We start from the raw sequence: 14,702 nt of genomic DNA, 5'->3' as shown, positions 1-14,702 counted from the left end.
CCCTGTTCCTCGCCTATACTGTTAAGGTGGCATGGATTTTCCTGTTCTGTGCTGTCATAGGAATAAGTCCATAGTGAGTTCAAAGACAACTACAGACCAGATGATGAACAGAGAGGTGTTTGGATGAATGGAGAAAGTGGGAAGGTAACTGTGCAGATTTGTTCAGGTCTTTTGGGATCTTGCTAACAGCTGAATGAGCCAGTACAGAAGAGACCCAAATGCAATTGCCTCGGGTCCTTCCCAGCCATTCCAGGGGAGGCCTCTGTCCCTCGTGTTTGCAACGCATTGTAGTTTCTCAGGAAACCTTCAGATTGTTCCTGTCATCTTGTCTGCCTCACAGGGATTATATAAGGATAAATATTTCTAAGGTGTTTTGATTTTGCAGTTCTGAAAAAGTGCATGTACATAGACCTTAGGTGTTCTGCATGACAAGGAGGATCCAAAAAGACTGCTTAGTGAATTAGTCCATTTATGCAGCCATGTGAATTCATCTATAAATACACATTTGCCATACAATTAACCAACCTGGATGAGAAAATGTGCAGTATACAACAGGTATGGGAGGGAATTGCACCATATCTTTACTCTTTGAAGACGTGATCTTGAAATATACACTGATTATTTTGAATTAACAAACTTTTCAACATTTGTAACTTTTACAAACATTCATTAATTGCTATGGTTTGATGAATGACAACGCGAGTATCTGGATTTGAGAAAAGTTTGTTATTCATATTTGATAAATGCTTGTTTTCCGTTATTCTTCAAAAAAATGTGTAGGAATAGTTACCTTAAACTGGTTTTATTCCCTGACAGCAATATCAAAATGCTGTAAGCTACCACCAGAACACAAATCTTCCTCCAGCTCACAGTATTGTCTGTAACCCTTTATAATTGTGGTATAGGAAAGTTAAATGACTCAACTCTTCCTGTATTTTTTTTTTTCAAATAATGATATGTTTGGCACAGTAATGTTAAACAGTGATTCATGTGAGTTAAAATAAGGGAGACTTTAAATAAAAAATAATAGTATGTATATATATATATATGTAAGCAAAAATACTCCCTGATGTTCTCTTCTGGACAAGTGATAAGAATATTTATATTAGCAGTAAAGTCTTAAGGTATAGCTAATATATTTTAGGGTTATCATAAGGATATTAGCTTAGAGCTGAGGATTTCCTTTGAAGGAGCAAACATAAAAATATGCTTTCAGTCCATTGTGTTTTCCTACTGCTCAAAATGTTTCACTGTCCTACAGAGACAGTATTCTTTTAGCAAGTATGTTTAAGGTAATAATTTAATACAGATTTTCAAAAAACAAAGATATTGGCATAAATACCCTCCTAAACCATAAATAGAACAATAAAGATACACAGAACAATTTAATAGTAAGCTAGGTTTTTATGACTTAAAGCTTATGTCATATGTGCTCCTCTGCAAAGAGGATACAAAGTATGTTTAAATACTGACAAAAGCAAAATGCAGGTACTAGTATCTTGTACATAATCACTAGGTAAAAATTATAAGATAGGAAATGTTTTCAATTCTCAGAGGGATCTCCCTAACAATACCATACGCTATAATCGACCCATACCAGAATCTAGAGTTGTGCATGGGGCTGTCAGGGAGTTTTAGGCACAGTGGAAACCCACCGTAGCCATTTTTTAATGTCGGTTTGCCCACACAGATCTTCAAATATGATATGCACCTGTCATGTCATATATTTTGACTTAATAAAGAAGCATAAGACGAAGACTCTTGGGTTTTTTATGCATTATGAAACCTCTGGGGAGTGCATGCCTGCCAACAGTTCAATTCATTATGATACAGCATTAAAATAAAGTACAAAAGTCTGCAGATATGTCCTCTTCAGAAAAATAATAGCCTTGACCACATTTTCCTGACAAAACAGAAACCAGACCTAGATCTATTTATGTGGCTTAATAGATGCATAGCAAGATAAATATTTAATTACCAAGTTTATCAATTATGAGCAATATTCTGTCTCTACTGCACAGCTCTGATTAGCTCTGTAAAACACAGAACAGGAAGAAAATAAAAAAGAATTTATAGTTATTGGCTCACTAGTTTCATGAATCCTGTGCAGCTTGTTGAATTGCTATTTATTGATTAGTCTTATAATGCCTTTGTATCTAATTAAAAATTCAGGACAGGCTCTGTGAATAAGCAATAGACAATGTCTGGTCTAAAAAAGGAACTACCCAGTCACAAAGAACTGGGAATACTAGAAGCTCCATCTGTCCTGAATAATTACACATTCACAAACAATTTTGCATAGTACAGTTTTTTGTATGTTCAAAAACACTGGAATAGTAAGTAGAAATTGAGTTTGTCTAGTAATTTTATGAAATTCATAGAATTGATAGAATTCATAGAATATTGATAGAAAGAATGTCAAGATATAAGCTAGTCCTTTCCTCCTGGTTTGAGGTATGATTTCATAAAACCTCTGATTTTAGGGTTTCTACAATCTTCCTAAATAGTATGTGTCAGTGACAATTATTGTTATGGTTGAAAAAGAGTATGTTTGGTTTAATCCTTTGATCACTAATTATATTTTCTTCCAGGCTAGTTCCATACTTCCAAATACTTCCATAGATCAAGTTTTCCAAACCCTTTACTTGTTTTTTGCTTTACCCTGTCTTTCTTAAAATGTTGCACTTAAAATGAACCTTTTTTAATCAAGCAGAATGCAGCAAGTATTTAAAATCAGTTTTTCCTATTTTCCTGTTCCCAAAGTGCAACATGTCCCCGGTTGGTGTCATCCACTTGTGCATTATATTTTTCAAATCTTATACTTGTGTCACTTCTTGTGTTGCAGCAACAATCAGCAAAATTAAAGCTTATCTTTCTTGCTAGTCAAATCTGTGTTGAGAGTTCTCTAGAAAAACTTCCCTGAAGTGTCTCCTAAGCAATAGGCACTTTTTGTTCTATAATGTGATTCTAGCTAAACTCTATAATGTTTTCATTTTGACATCAAAAAGTGAAGAACAGTAGCATTTGCTGATAAGAGTCACAAGTGGTGGATTTGCTGGACTCTTTTCTCACCTAATTTGTTTCTTATTTTTATCCACAGTGAATATAAAAGGTCAGAAATTAGATATAGAACAGTTCTTAAAGCAAAAAAAGAAAAACTGACATTCATTTGAATTAAATGTATTGTGAGATACTAAATGAGAATATGGAGGATGGAAAAGTACATCCTGTGCTGGAGCAGTCTTCTGGTGTTCTTCCTTTTATTATTGCTGCTTATTGTATGATACAACTCTTTCTACGTGGTGTCCACTATTTGCCCCGTTTGCCACTAGGTGTACATTTGTCCCATGTATAGACCATGTCTCTAATAAATCACACCCCCTTAAACAACTGAAGACATTGTTAGTAAAACATGAACTCTGAATCTGTCAGTAAAGCAACAGATTTTACTATGCAACCTCAGCATTAGGTCTGAAGGAGAATTTTGTAAATTTGATGCTTTCTTTGTAAGGACTACTCACAGCAGTATCCATCTAATTTTCAGAAGTTGGTGAATTTTTATTCTCCTGACTTTTCCATTAGTTCATGTCTTTATTACTGGAGAATCTCACTACCATTCAGTGGATGGGACTTTACACTGTGTGTAAATAGGTCACACAAGAGAAATGGTCGTTTCTTAATAAATGAGAATTGTTTGAGCAGTGATTATGGACATCCTTCAATAATACAATAAATCTTAGATCCATCTCATTCTATAAGTGTGTGAGGTCAACTGTAGTAGCTTATATAACTCAGATGATATTGTGTCTTAATATGCACTTTACTGCAAATAAATCTGAACCAAACCACTGTTATTTACACAGCACAGGTTGTAGTGAAAAAGCAAAAAATATACACAGGTAATATATTATTAAATGCACAGACTATTTAGTAATTTTAATTAAATGTTCATAGGGCAGAAGGTTGAGTGCTAACTGTTCTTAACAGTCCCCACTATTAATGGACAGTGGATTCCATTAGCTAAGTCCGTTCTTATGTTGCTTGGTCCGTGACTTCCGAAGAAAATTAAAGTCAGATGTTCATGTTCAGTTTGGAGAGAAACAAACTGACAGTTCAAGATGACTCACTTCAGATAAGAGAAAAGACAGGAAGGTTTGTAGTATTCCAGTTGCTTTTTTCTGATGTTATTGGGATTTGCTAACTGATCAGAGACAGAATTCCGACATCTGGCCCTTTCAGTTAATCTCACATTTCTGCAGGGCATGCAAAGGAAGAGCAGCAGATAAATGTAGTCAATTCAGCAAGTCCGTCAGATCTTATGAAGCTTACACTTGACTCAAACAATCCTTGTTCTCCTCTGCCCATAAATCAGCCCAGATCTCAAATGTTCAGCTATGGCGTGACAGAAAGAGAGGTAACTGAGTTTGTAATGACCAAGTCTCAGCCATCCTTTCTGATTCTCTTCTCTGCTCCAGTCACCAAGCAAGCATAGCCCTCAGGAACTAAAGTGCGTTAGTTACTAGGAAGCATGAAGCTGGGAACAAGTATTTGTTTTGAAATGGAGTAAATGCAGATATGGAAATTTTACTCCAGTTTCAAATACATTAACACTACTCCCAGTCTCCTGTTCTGTAACTGTTCAGTCTCATATTCTCTAATTCCCCCTTCTTGTGTTCAGGTTTCCTTCGTTTGTGTTGTCAACTAAATTTAGTTTTGAGGAAGAGTTCTTGGAGGTATAGTATTTCCAACATCTCGTTTATCTTTCCACTGCCTCCATTGTACGTCAGCTCATACCCCGGTGAAGCACTGACAGCGATCAGTTTGTCATTAGTCTGTACCTAGATTGTATTGTACGCAGCACTGCACTTAGATGCTTAAAGTCTCGAGATTTATTTTTGCTGTACGGGCATTCAAACATTGAACTTGTGTACTCAGGCTGCATATAGGTTGCTAATAAATCTATAAGCTTGGAATACTTTTCTTTTGGGCAAACTATTGAAAATGTGTGCATGAAAGAGAGTAATTACAGGTAGAGTAGGGGTCTGGCTGAGGAATGCTGGACTTCATGTAGCTCCCAACATGCTAATAAGGCACTTAAGTAAGCAATGAACACTCTTCAGCTCCACCAGCTTTAAGAAAATATTTGTAGGAGATAGACCAGATTTATGACAATCTCTATTTTGTTGTTTTGGGGTTTTTTTCTCACCTTCTAATTATTTAGATACTGCACCTAGATCAAAATCAAATATAACTTTCTTGCATATCTGTGGTCATAAAAACAAATCAAACAGAAGAAGAAATATATATGCAGGACATTTTTCCAATTTTTTTATACTCAGCAGGTCTTTGAAAGCAGCTCAGCAGGTGGAGTAGCTTTCACAAATATTTCTTCTTATGAATTGAGTGTTTACTAGAGTGACTCTTTGCTGCTTTAAAGTGCGTGCTAGCTGCTGATTTTTTTAAAAGTATATTAAAAGGGCTGGTGTGTTGTCATATTAAAAACTACTGATGCAACATTGTGATTAGTACTTCATTAATAAAATACTAAATTATATAAATATATTTTTATAAATACAAATAAAATACTAAAAATACTAGTATCTTATTGCTTTCTGTGTTTTACTATTTGTTTCCCAGTACGTACTTTCTTCACGCTAGCAGAACATTAGAGTGATTTTGATTCACCAGTGCAAGGTGAATCAGTGGATCTGAAGCTTGTAAGCACGTTAAGATTTTATTACTTTCTATCTCTGACAAAAATGTTTATTAGAGAATGGTTGAAGCAGAAAAGGAAAGAGAAGAGCAAATAAGAAATCCTCAAATTAAGGCTGAAATAAAATTAGTTTTCAACCTGGGCAGGATGAGACCTTAGACCACACTTGGGTACACTGCTGCCTTTTGTGCTTTGCCTGTTGCAGGAGCAGTCTTAGATGAGATGTATTGCTGTTTATATTTTTTGCGTTAAGAGCAATTTGCCACGTCATATGTAATGGTGGTTATTAGCAGCTATGGCTCCCACACAAACTGCTCTCTTTTACACCTTTATTTCTGTTTTCCTGGGAAAATGAGAAAGGTCAGGTGCTTTCTTGAATAGCTGACTAAATATCTTCCTCAGCTAAAATGGCAGAAGATGCCATAAGACAAATGTGGCTACAGCTGGGAGGCTTCATCCCATTTTTGCCCTGGTCATAAGACTGAACATGTCATTGGTGCTTAATGTCCAGTGATTCAGGAGCTGGAACTTGAACTAATGCTCATCCTCCTTGTTTGCACTCCAGTGCAATGCACAGCAGGCTCCTCTCAACTCTAGAATATCTCACTCTCCCTCTGAATACAATAGCAACCTGACCTTTTAGAAATAAAATGGATGGGGATATTTTTGAAGTCAGAATTAACACAGATGTCTGAATTTAAATCAATATATTTTTCAGAACAATAAAATAAGGTAACAATCAAAAGCAACCTGAAAAAAAAAACCAACACCTGCTTTCATTTCACTGGTCTTTTTGAAACTGAGAAATCAAAAGCAAAGGGATATCAGGCACATACCAGAATATTAATATACAATTCCTCTTTGTGTCCTTTCTCATATTCACTGATTTTCTTTCCACCGAGTAATAATATATATGTCTAGAAGAATGTATTTTCCTGCTTAGTTAGTAGGGTTAAAATTGCTATTTTTATTAAACGTTGAGTACTTCCTCATTTATCATGTTAAGTTCCATTACTTGTTTCCAAGGAGATAGAAATATGCAGGAAAATCACGTGAGACACTGATTTGTAAGGCTGTTCTCTTTAATGAGAGTAGAATGTGCCCTGTTTTCAGGAACAAAATAAACTTGGAGCTACTGTAGTAAAGCAGTTGGGATTTTGAATGTCATTTCTGTGCAGGCCTACTTTCTGCTTCTGAAGGGTGGAAGAGGATTGTAAAATATTCAAATCAGTATCAGATTGCCATTTAGTGGCTCAGCTGTGCTGTTTTCTATACTGAAGCAGGATAGAAACTCCCCTCACCACCACCACGACCACCACCACCCTTGTAGTAGTGGCTTTCTCTTGACAGTTTTAGGTATTTCTTGAAGAACAAGAGTGGACAATTTATTTTTTCTCCTGTGAGTTTTTCTTCAGAAATACTAAAGCCTGAATGGTTCCATAAGTATTTAAAAACCTGTAATGGTTCAGTGAAGTGCCAATGCTAAGTTTTAAACAGAGGCATCTTTTTTTTCTTTCTGTAAATAAAATCCTAACTTAATCTGAAGGTAAACAGATCGGTTGTCTTACCTGAAGTAGTCTTCACCACCTCAGTTGTATTCCTTAATCCTGTAAAGGAGAACTGGTAAAGCCTCCAGGACCTGGTGTCCCCCACCTCCACTGAGCTGCGCTTCCACTGGTAAATGATCTCTTCTCTTGGGTAGCCATCTTATTGCAATGGAAAATACAGAATGCTTTGTTTCGCAGTCATTGCTGGGATTTTAGTGTACTTTGGGGAGTAAAAAACCTATTTCCTATTTCTCAAAAAAACTGATGAAGCATATTGCAACTGAATTATAGATATATTTTTCTCAAGATACTTGGTAGTGTCTTTTATTTAATGTTACATTTTATTTTACTTATTATAAATTAAAATAACACTTGAGGTAATTTTTCAAGAATTAGTATTTTAGTTTTGCAGACTCAATAGGATACAATTTTGCATATTCTTCAATTATGGCCAAAAATTCTGCAACTGGACTGGGAATTCACACCTTGACCTGACTGCAAAATGCCAAACTCTTGGCTCCAACTACTGCAATAGTAAAACACCTCTGTGCAGAGAGAAAGTATCAGGCCATGAGGCTTTGACGCTGAAAGCAAAAATTTCTACTGTTATGCTAAGATATAAGCATAAATTAATCACGTAGATCCCAGAAATTGTAGCATTCCTTAGTTGTATTTGTGAACATACATGATTCATGTACTTGAAGATGAGGTCAAAATAAAACTGAAAACCATTGGAGTATATCTAGTTAGGAAGGTAACCCTCACTGATTGTAGGTATGTAAATATAAATGTATAATTGGTTCAGTATGGATCAGAAAAGGGGTATTTCTAGGCATATTACTTACAGCTTGAAAATTCCAGGGGGCAGGAATGGGCATCCATTGGGAAGTTGTGTAACTGTAGCTGACACTCAGCATCAATTGTCAGCCTGAGGAGAAAGAGATCAGGATATGCAGAATGTACTTGAGAAGTTTGTCCTGAAAACTACATCAAGGCAAGCAAAATGAGATTCTTACTAATATGGAACCTGACTATGAAACATGCAAATATAATATCTATATAAAGCAAAATGATATGTATGTCTTAATTTGGGTATTTCAAGCATAGGAAGACTTCATGGTTACTGATAAGCAGTGTTTCTTTTTTGGTTACATAGGCCCTGATCATCTATTTTCTGGATTGTGTGATAGAATAAGATATTAAAGTTCTGTTCCCATGCATCTGAAATGGCAGCATTACTCATGACTGGCAAATCCATAAGTAGATATACAGGTCATCTCATGAGCAATGACAAATCTCTGTGTCACAACATGCCATAATGCACTAGAGAAATGCATTTTACGTGACAAAAATTCTATTTCAAAAATGATGGATGGGAGTCCAGATTTAGACATCTGCATCCAAGACAGCCATCTAGATTGCCTTCATACCAGTGGAAAGGTGTTCTGAGGATATACTTAATTTCACTCCAAATTAAGACAGTTAAATGAAATCTGAGGAATGTACTGAAAGGTATTTCCACTGAATATCAGGAGAATCTCCATGATAACTCAGGTGGTGTAGGTGCTGTAGATCAGGTAGAGACATGTACTTTTAGAAATAAAAATTTATATGAGATGTATCCCTTGATTTGCCTGCTAAAGACTCTACCATTTTCCATTCAGTCCCTTAACTGCTGCTATCCTACACTTCCCCAGCCCTGCCATGAACTGCATGATACTTGGACTTTGGAAAGGGGGGAGGAGGAGGTGGGGTGAGGGAGGAAAAAAGGAAAAAGAAGGGGGAAGGGGAAGAGCAGAGTGGTGTTTTTTAGTTCCATGAGTCTCTTGGAAAGCTGTAGAATTCTGGTCTTTGCTGATTCCTGAGTGTCCAAATGAGCAACTGTGTGAGCTGGGTTTATCTGGTGGCTGTTGCATGTAGGTACTGCATGCAAATGACTCCCTGAGTCTCATACTGTGGGATGCAGGGGGATGCTGTGGTCACTAGCTATCAAGTTAATGAAGTCAAAAGGAAACTTTTCTGCATTAGGGATTTAGGAACAAATCTGATATCCTTTGAAATTAAGGGAAGTTCTGTTTGTGACACAGAAGGAGAGCTGATTCTGTGCACTAATATCATTGCCCTTTATTTCTCTTCTCATTCCCATCATCTTCAGTTTCATTTCAAGAAAATTATAGTATGGATCCAAAAAATTATTAAGTTCTGCCTTCAATATTGCTTTTTCTCTGGTGAACGTATTTAACACTTTTTGAATTTTGGATAGGCTCAGATTTACTGCTGGTTTTTATTTGTTTTCTCTTGTGAAATTGAGTAGATTTCATTCCTCAACACAAAGCATGATCCAGGCTCTGAACATCTCCAAGTGTGGAGTTTTCTGGGCAATCTCTTCTACTCCTTGACCATTCTCACAGTAAAAAAAGTTTCTTCTTATATTTAAACAGAATTTCCTGTACTTCAGTTTGTGCCCATTGCCTCCTGTCCTGTCACTGGATACCAGTGAGATTATGTCTCTGCCTTCTTTACCTTCCAACCCCTGCCTTCTTTACCCCCACCCACATTATCCACTTTGATAAGATCTCCTGAGCCTTCTCTTCTCTAAGCTGGATAGTCCCAGCCTCTCCCAGCACATCAGATGCTCCCAGCCCTTCAGCATTTTATTGGGCCTTCACTGCACTCGCTCCAGTAAGTGAATATCCCTTTTGTACCGTGTAGCCTCACACTGGACCCAGCACTCCAGATGTGTCTCACTAGCGCTGGGCAGAGCAGAAGGATCATCTCCATTGACATGCTGGCAACGGTCTTCCTAATGCAGTCCAGGACACTGCTTGCCTTTGCTTCACCAGGATCCCAGATCTTTTTCTGCAAGGTGCTTTTCACCTGATCAACCTGTACCCTGTACTGCTGCATGGGGTTATTCCTCCCCTGGCTCAGAACAACATTTTCCTTTGTTGAACTCCATGAGATTCCTGTTGGCCCATTTCTCCAGCATGTTGCAGTCCCTCTGAGAGACAGCACAAGCCTATGATATACCACTCACTCTTCCCAGTTATGTATTATGTGCAGACGTGCTGAGGGTGCACTCTGTCCTATTGTCCAGGTCTTAAACGAAGATGTGAAGATGTAAATTATTTGGCCCGGTACAAAACTGGGGAGTACATCACTAGTGACTGCTTCTCAGTTGGCCTTCATGCCACTGCTCCCAAAACTTTGAGCCTGCCAGTTCAGGTACATTTAATCCACCTTAATGTCAACTGTTTTAGCCCATACCTGATCCTCCTTCCTTGCTCCACTTTCATACTGATCTCAGGGGCATGGGATTGCTGAAGGCAGGGGTTTACCAGTAAAGACTGAGGCAGAGAAGGCATTGTGTACCTTGGCATTTTCGCTGTCCTTTGTGACAAGGTCCCCATTCATGTGAAGCATTGCACCCACATTTTCACTGGTCTTCCTTTTGCTGAAGGTATAAGTGTAGAAACCCCTCTTGCTTTCACGTCCTACGTCAAATCTGACTCCAGACAAACTTTGGCTTTTCTAACCCTGTCCCTGAGTGCTGGGACAGTATCTCTGTATTCCTCCTGGGTCACTTGCCCCTGCTTCCACCTCTAGTACATTTTCTTTTCACATTTGAGTTTTGTGAGGAGCTTTGTGCTGATCCATCCAGTCTTCCTGATAACTTTACATAAATTCCTGCTGGTCAGGATGGACTGTTCTTGAGCCTGGGGGGAGGTGATTGAGAAAATAAAGCGGCTTTTCCAAAGCCATCTTCTCTTCAAGACAGAATCCCAGATCCGTGATGATACTATCAAATTCCACTTCTGGATTAATGTAGGTGGAATCCTTACTGGTGCTTGCTGTGGCTCACTAGAACTACTAGGTATAAGTTAATAACAGATAACTGTTTCTAAATTCTAGCAGATATATCTCTTTCTAATGAAAGAAACTGAGGGGTTGGAAGTGAAAGGTAATGAAATCCAAAGACACAGTACTGTAGCTAAGTCCAAATTTAGCATTTCAAAAGTGGACCGAGGATCTTCTGTATCAGACTGACTTTGATTTGCACTGTATTTTAATTCTGATCATTCTGTTATCTCTTCTGGTGATGCAATATGTAATGAATGTAAAATAACTGTGAAATAAAACTTATTTTTGTCTTTCAGACAGTTGCAACATTAAAAGACTGTCTTAACCAAATCTTCAGATCTATTCATTAAAATTATAATGAGTATACTTTTTTTCAAAACTTTATTTTTGGCACCCAGTAAAAAAAAAAAGTGAAAAAAACACTGGAAAAATGCAGTCAAAAACTCAGATGGTCTTATATCAAATATCTTGGATTCTGTACTCTCATTTTAAATGATAAAGTCTCTTGAACAAATATTGTCTTTACATTTTACATAGAAGCAAATACTATATTACATGTAAGAAAAGGTAAAACAAAAATGCACTTAGGATTTTCACATTTAGGAAGTATCATGGTCATAGGGAATATGATATTTGAGTTGTTAGATACTGCATATGTTACACTTAAATATAGGTATATGCATAACTTAATTATTGAAAAGATAGTTTTTAAAGGTACTCTTTAAAGGCACTCAAAAGAAAAGCTATACATGTGGCTAAGAAATCTGGAGATGAGCATATCAAGTTCAGATTCATGAAGGTTTTAGTGGAACAGGGCTTATCTGTAGGTTTTGGAGTAAACTTTAAATGACCAACGCTGTGACGATAAATCTTATTTTCATAAGATATTTGAAGAAGGAAATGCTTTTGCAGGGTGGAGCTTCACCTAGCTAAATTGTAATCAATTCAGAAAAAGCAGCCTTGGGGGTATATAATATTTTTATACCTCTTTTTATACCGTCTACTTAATTCAAGGATATTTTGAATTAGTCAGTTTAACCCAATAAAAAGGTAAAAGGTAATATAGACCAAACCAGTGGCAAACAATACAACGTACCTGAAAATGAAGATTAATTACTATAACAATGCTTATATTCATTTTAGCATAGGAACATGACTGTTGTGGAGTGAGATAGTACAATCTATAGCAAGAATGAAAAACTCTTTACTGTTTCTATATAAAATAAATTGCATGCAGACATTCTAAATATTTCCCTTTTTCAGGGTTGTATGCATAAGTAAATAGGAAAAAACAATGTTTTTTCCTTCAGGTTAATATCAAATTACCTAAATTCACAGGGCCTTTCTCTTTGGCTTTCCCTAGAGAAACTGAAATTAAAGTCAGGTATAAATACCTCAATGTGTACAACACTCTGCCGTCATTCCAGATCCTGAGCATCCTGTTAGGAGTTGTTATCCAATGAGCATCAGCTTTCTTGGAATTACGGAAAAATGTGTCTGGTATCCAGATCTTCCCAACCATGTTGCTGTTTAATCTGAGCACTTTTATAGTGCTGTTGAACTTCAGACGTCTGTCATACCACGTTTGAGCGAAAAATATATCAATTGTATATTCCTGTTGTGTTAACCAGAAATACTGATGAAAACATAGCACTGAGCATTTCACGCAAGTCCTGATATGCTTTACTTAATTTCATACCAAAAAAAAAGAAAAAAAAAAGAACTACAAAAGGTGATACTAGAACTCATAAAAACAATTTTTAAGGGCATGGTTTACCAAATATTATTGTTTAAAAACAATTTATTCTGTTATTTTCCCACTGCCCATTAACAAGTACAACTAAGATGCAGTTGAGTGTTATATACACCTTTCTAATTCCATGTCCCTGCACCTCAACCCACACCTGATCAGGTCAGAGAACACTGGCTTATTCTCTTGGATCTAGGACAGGAAAAATTTGAGCTGACTTCTTGAGTGCCTTAATTGCCTGTGCCCCCCAGTTAATATCAGTAGTGGTGAAGTCACACTTTCCCTGGCACCACTGGGCAGCCAGAAGGTGCAAAGGGAAATGTTGAATGGAAAAGAGCAATATGACATTTTCTACACATGAAAACCACAGGAATGAAGTAGACATTGTGCTAAGGCTAGATCACTTTCCCTCGCCTGTATAAAGTTATAATTAATTTTTCCTGTAAGAACTCTGGAAAGAGAGAGGAGAGAGGATTTAGGCTTTTTTCTTTTTATATCTTGGTGGCAAGAGTGGCAATGTCACTGGTAGATGGCTTTCCTTATTTTGTATCAACCTGGAAACTCAGTTTTACAGGAGTTAAACTGTCAGAAAGTGCTTGGAAGTAGAGCGCATAGAAGTGTGAGGATATATTAAAAGTATTATTATTACATTCTTTTCAGCATATAGCTCAGTTTCCCTGTCTTGTAGAGATTCATAGTTCATATAATCCTCACATCCGTAATAATAATAATAAAATAATAATAATAATAATAATAGATTTTAAAAATAATATAGGTATATCACATTAAAACATTGATGTTTTGACAACATTAAAACTAATGGAAACTTTGTAATGTCATGAAGGAGGCTTTATAACAAAGTGAACATTATAGGAAAATTGGCAACCATTTACCTACCATATTGATAGCATTCACAGGCCCAATGCTATTTACATACATGTCAGTGTGAATTACCGTCGGTTTAACTGTAAGAGAAACAAGAATCAGAAACATGAGTGAAGGTCAAAATCAACTACATAAAAGTCAAACACAAGCAAAAGATTATTATAGTATCTCTTTTGTGTAGCTATGTTTGCCTCACATTTAAATGTGTATATACAACAAATATAAATTTGAATGATGCCTCCAGTTTGAAATTAATTAGAAACAGTCTGAGACAAATTTTATATCTTTTATTCTATCAGAGTGATTTCACTTATACTATGAGAACAAATACTAAACCCAGTGTCCTTACCTTAGACTGAGTCATATCTGACTGAGAGTATGTATATTTTGTGTCAGGTCACAACAACACACCTAACAAAACACTATCAATGAAAGCAAACATATCCTTACATATTCTTATGATGTCTTTCTTGCATCACTCATTTTACATTATAATGCCGAATGCAACATGACTGCTGTTGCCTGCAGAGATGGCTGTAGGTAAGTAACAATTTCATGAGCCCAAAGTGAAAAATAATACTCAGGGCTCTAAAACATGAATGAAAAACAGTTGTTAGATTAATTTACTTCGAAATTACTCAATTGTAGCTTTATTATTCTTATACACCTTGACTAAAACATGATTGTTTTTTTCCCGGGTGCCTTTATGAAGGCTTAATTCCTCTCTGTTCTCTAAAGTCTTGGACTGGGAGAGTAAGACAAATTCCTCTGCTAATTTACACTATATACATACATCGAAGGTTAAATACTCATCCCTCACTGTGAAAAAATCCTTAGTTTATAAACCTCTACAAACTTGTTTGAAACAGCTTCCTTCATTAACCTTGCTGCTCTCTGCTTTCCTCTGCCTGCCACATCCATGAATTCTCTTTGTGTATTTCTGTAA

General features: G+C 36.5%; 1 protein-coding gene across 2 annotated transcripts in view; it reads right to left on the bottom strand.

The window, feature by feature from the left end:
- The window catches only part of GABRG2 (gamma-aminobutyric acid type A receptor subunit gamma2), a 69,011-nt gene that overhangs the window by 29,877 nt on the left and 24,432 nt on the right, over nucleotides 1-14,702 (bottom strand). For both annotated transcript variants that reach the window (XM_037398154.1, XM_037398153.1), the window contains exons 3-6: nucleotides 13,769-13,836; nucleotides 12,516-12,736; nucleotides 8,106-8,188; nucleotides 7,282-7,419 (exon numbers count right to left, since the gene is read on the bottom strand). In XM_037398154.1, coding sequence (XP_037254051.1) covers nucleotides 7,282-7,419; nucleotides 8,106-8,188; nucleotides 12,516-12,736; nucleotides 13,769-13,836 — 510 coding nt within the window. The remainder of the gene's footprint in view (nucleotides 1-7,281; nucleotides 7,420-8,105; nucleotides 8,189-12,515; nucleotides 12,737-13,768; nucleotides 13,837-14,702) is intronic.

This window comes from Falco rusticolus, chromosome 8 (genome assembly GCF_015220075.1).
Source record: "Falco rusticolus isolate bFalRus1 chromosome 8, bFalRus1.pri, whole genome shotgun sequence".
Lineage (NCBI taxonomy): Eukaryota > Metazoa > Chordata > Aves > Falconiformes > Falconidae > Falco > Falco rusticolus.
Note: the sequence above shows the minus strand (reverse complement) of the source record. Positions and strands in the feature narration are given on the sequence as shown.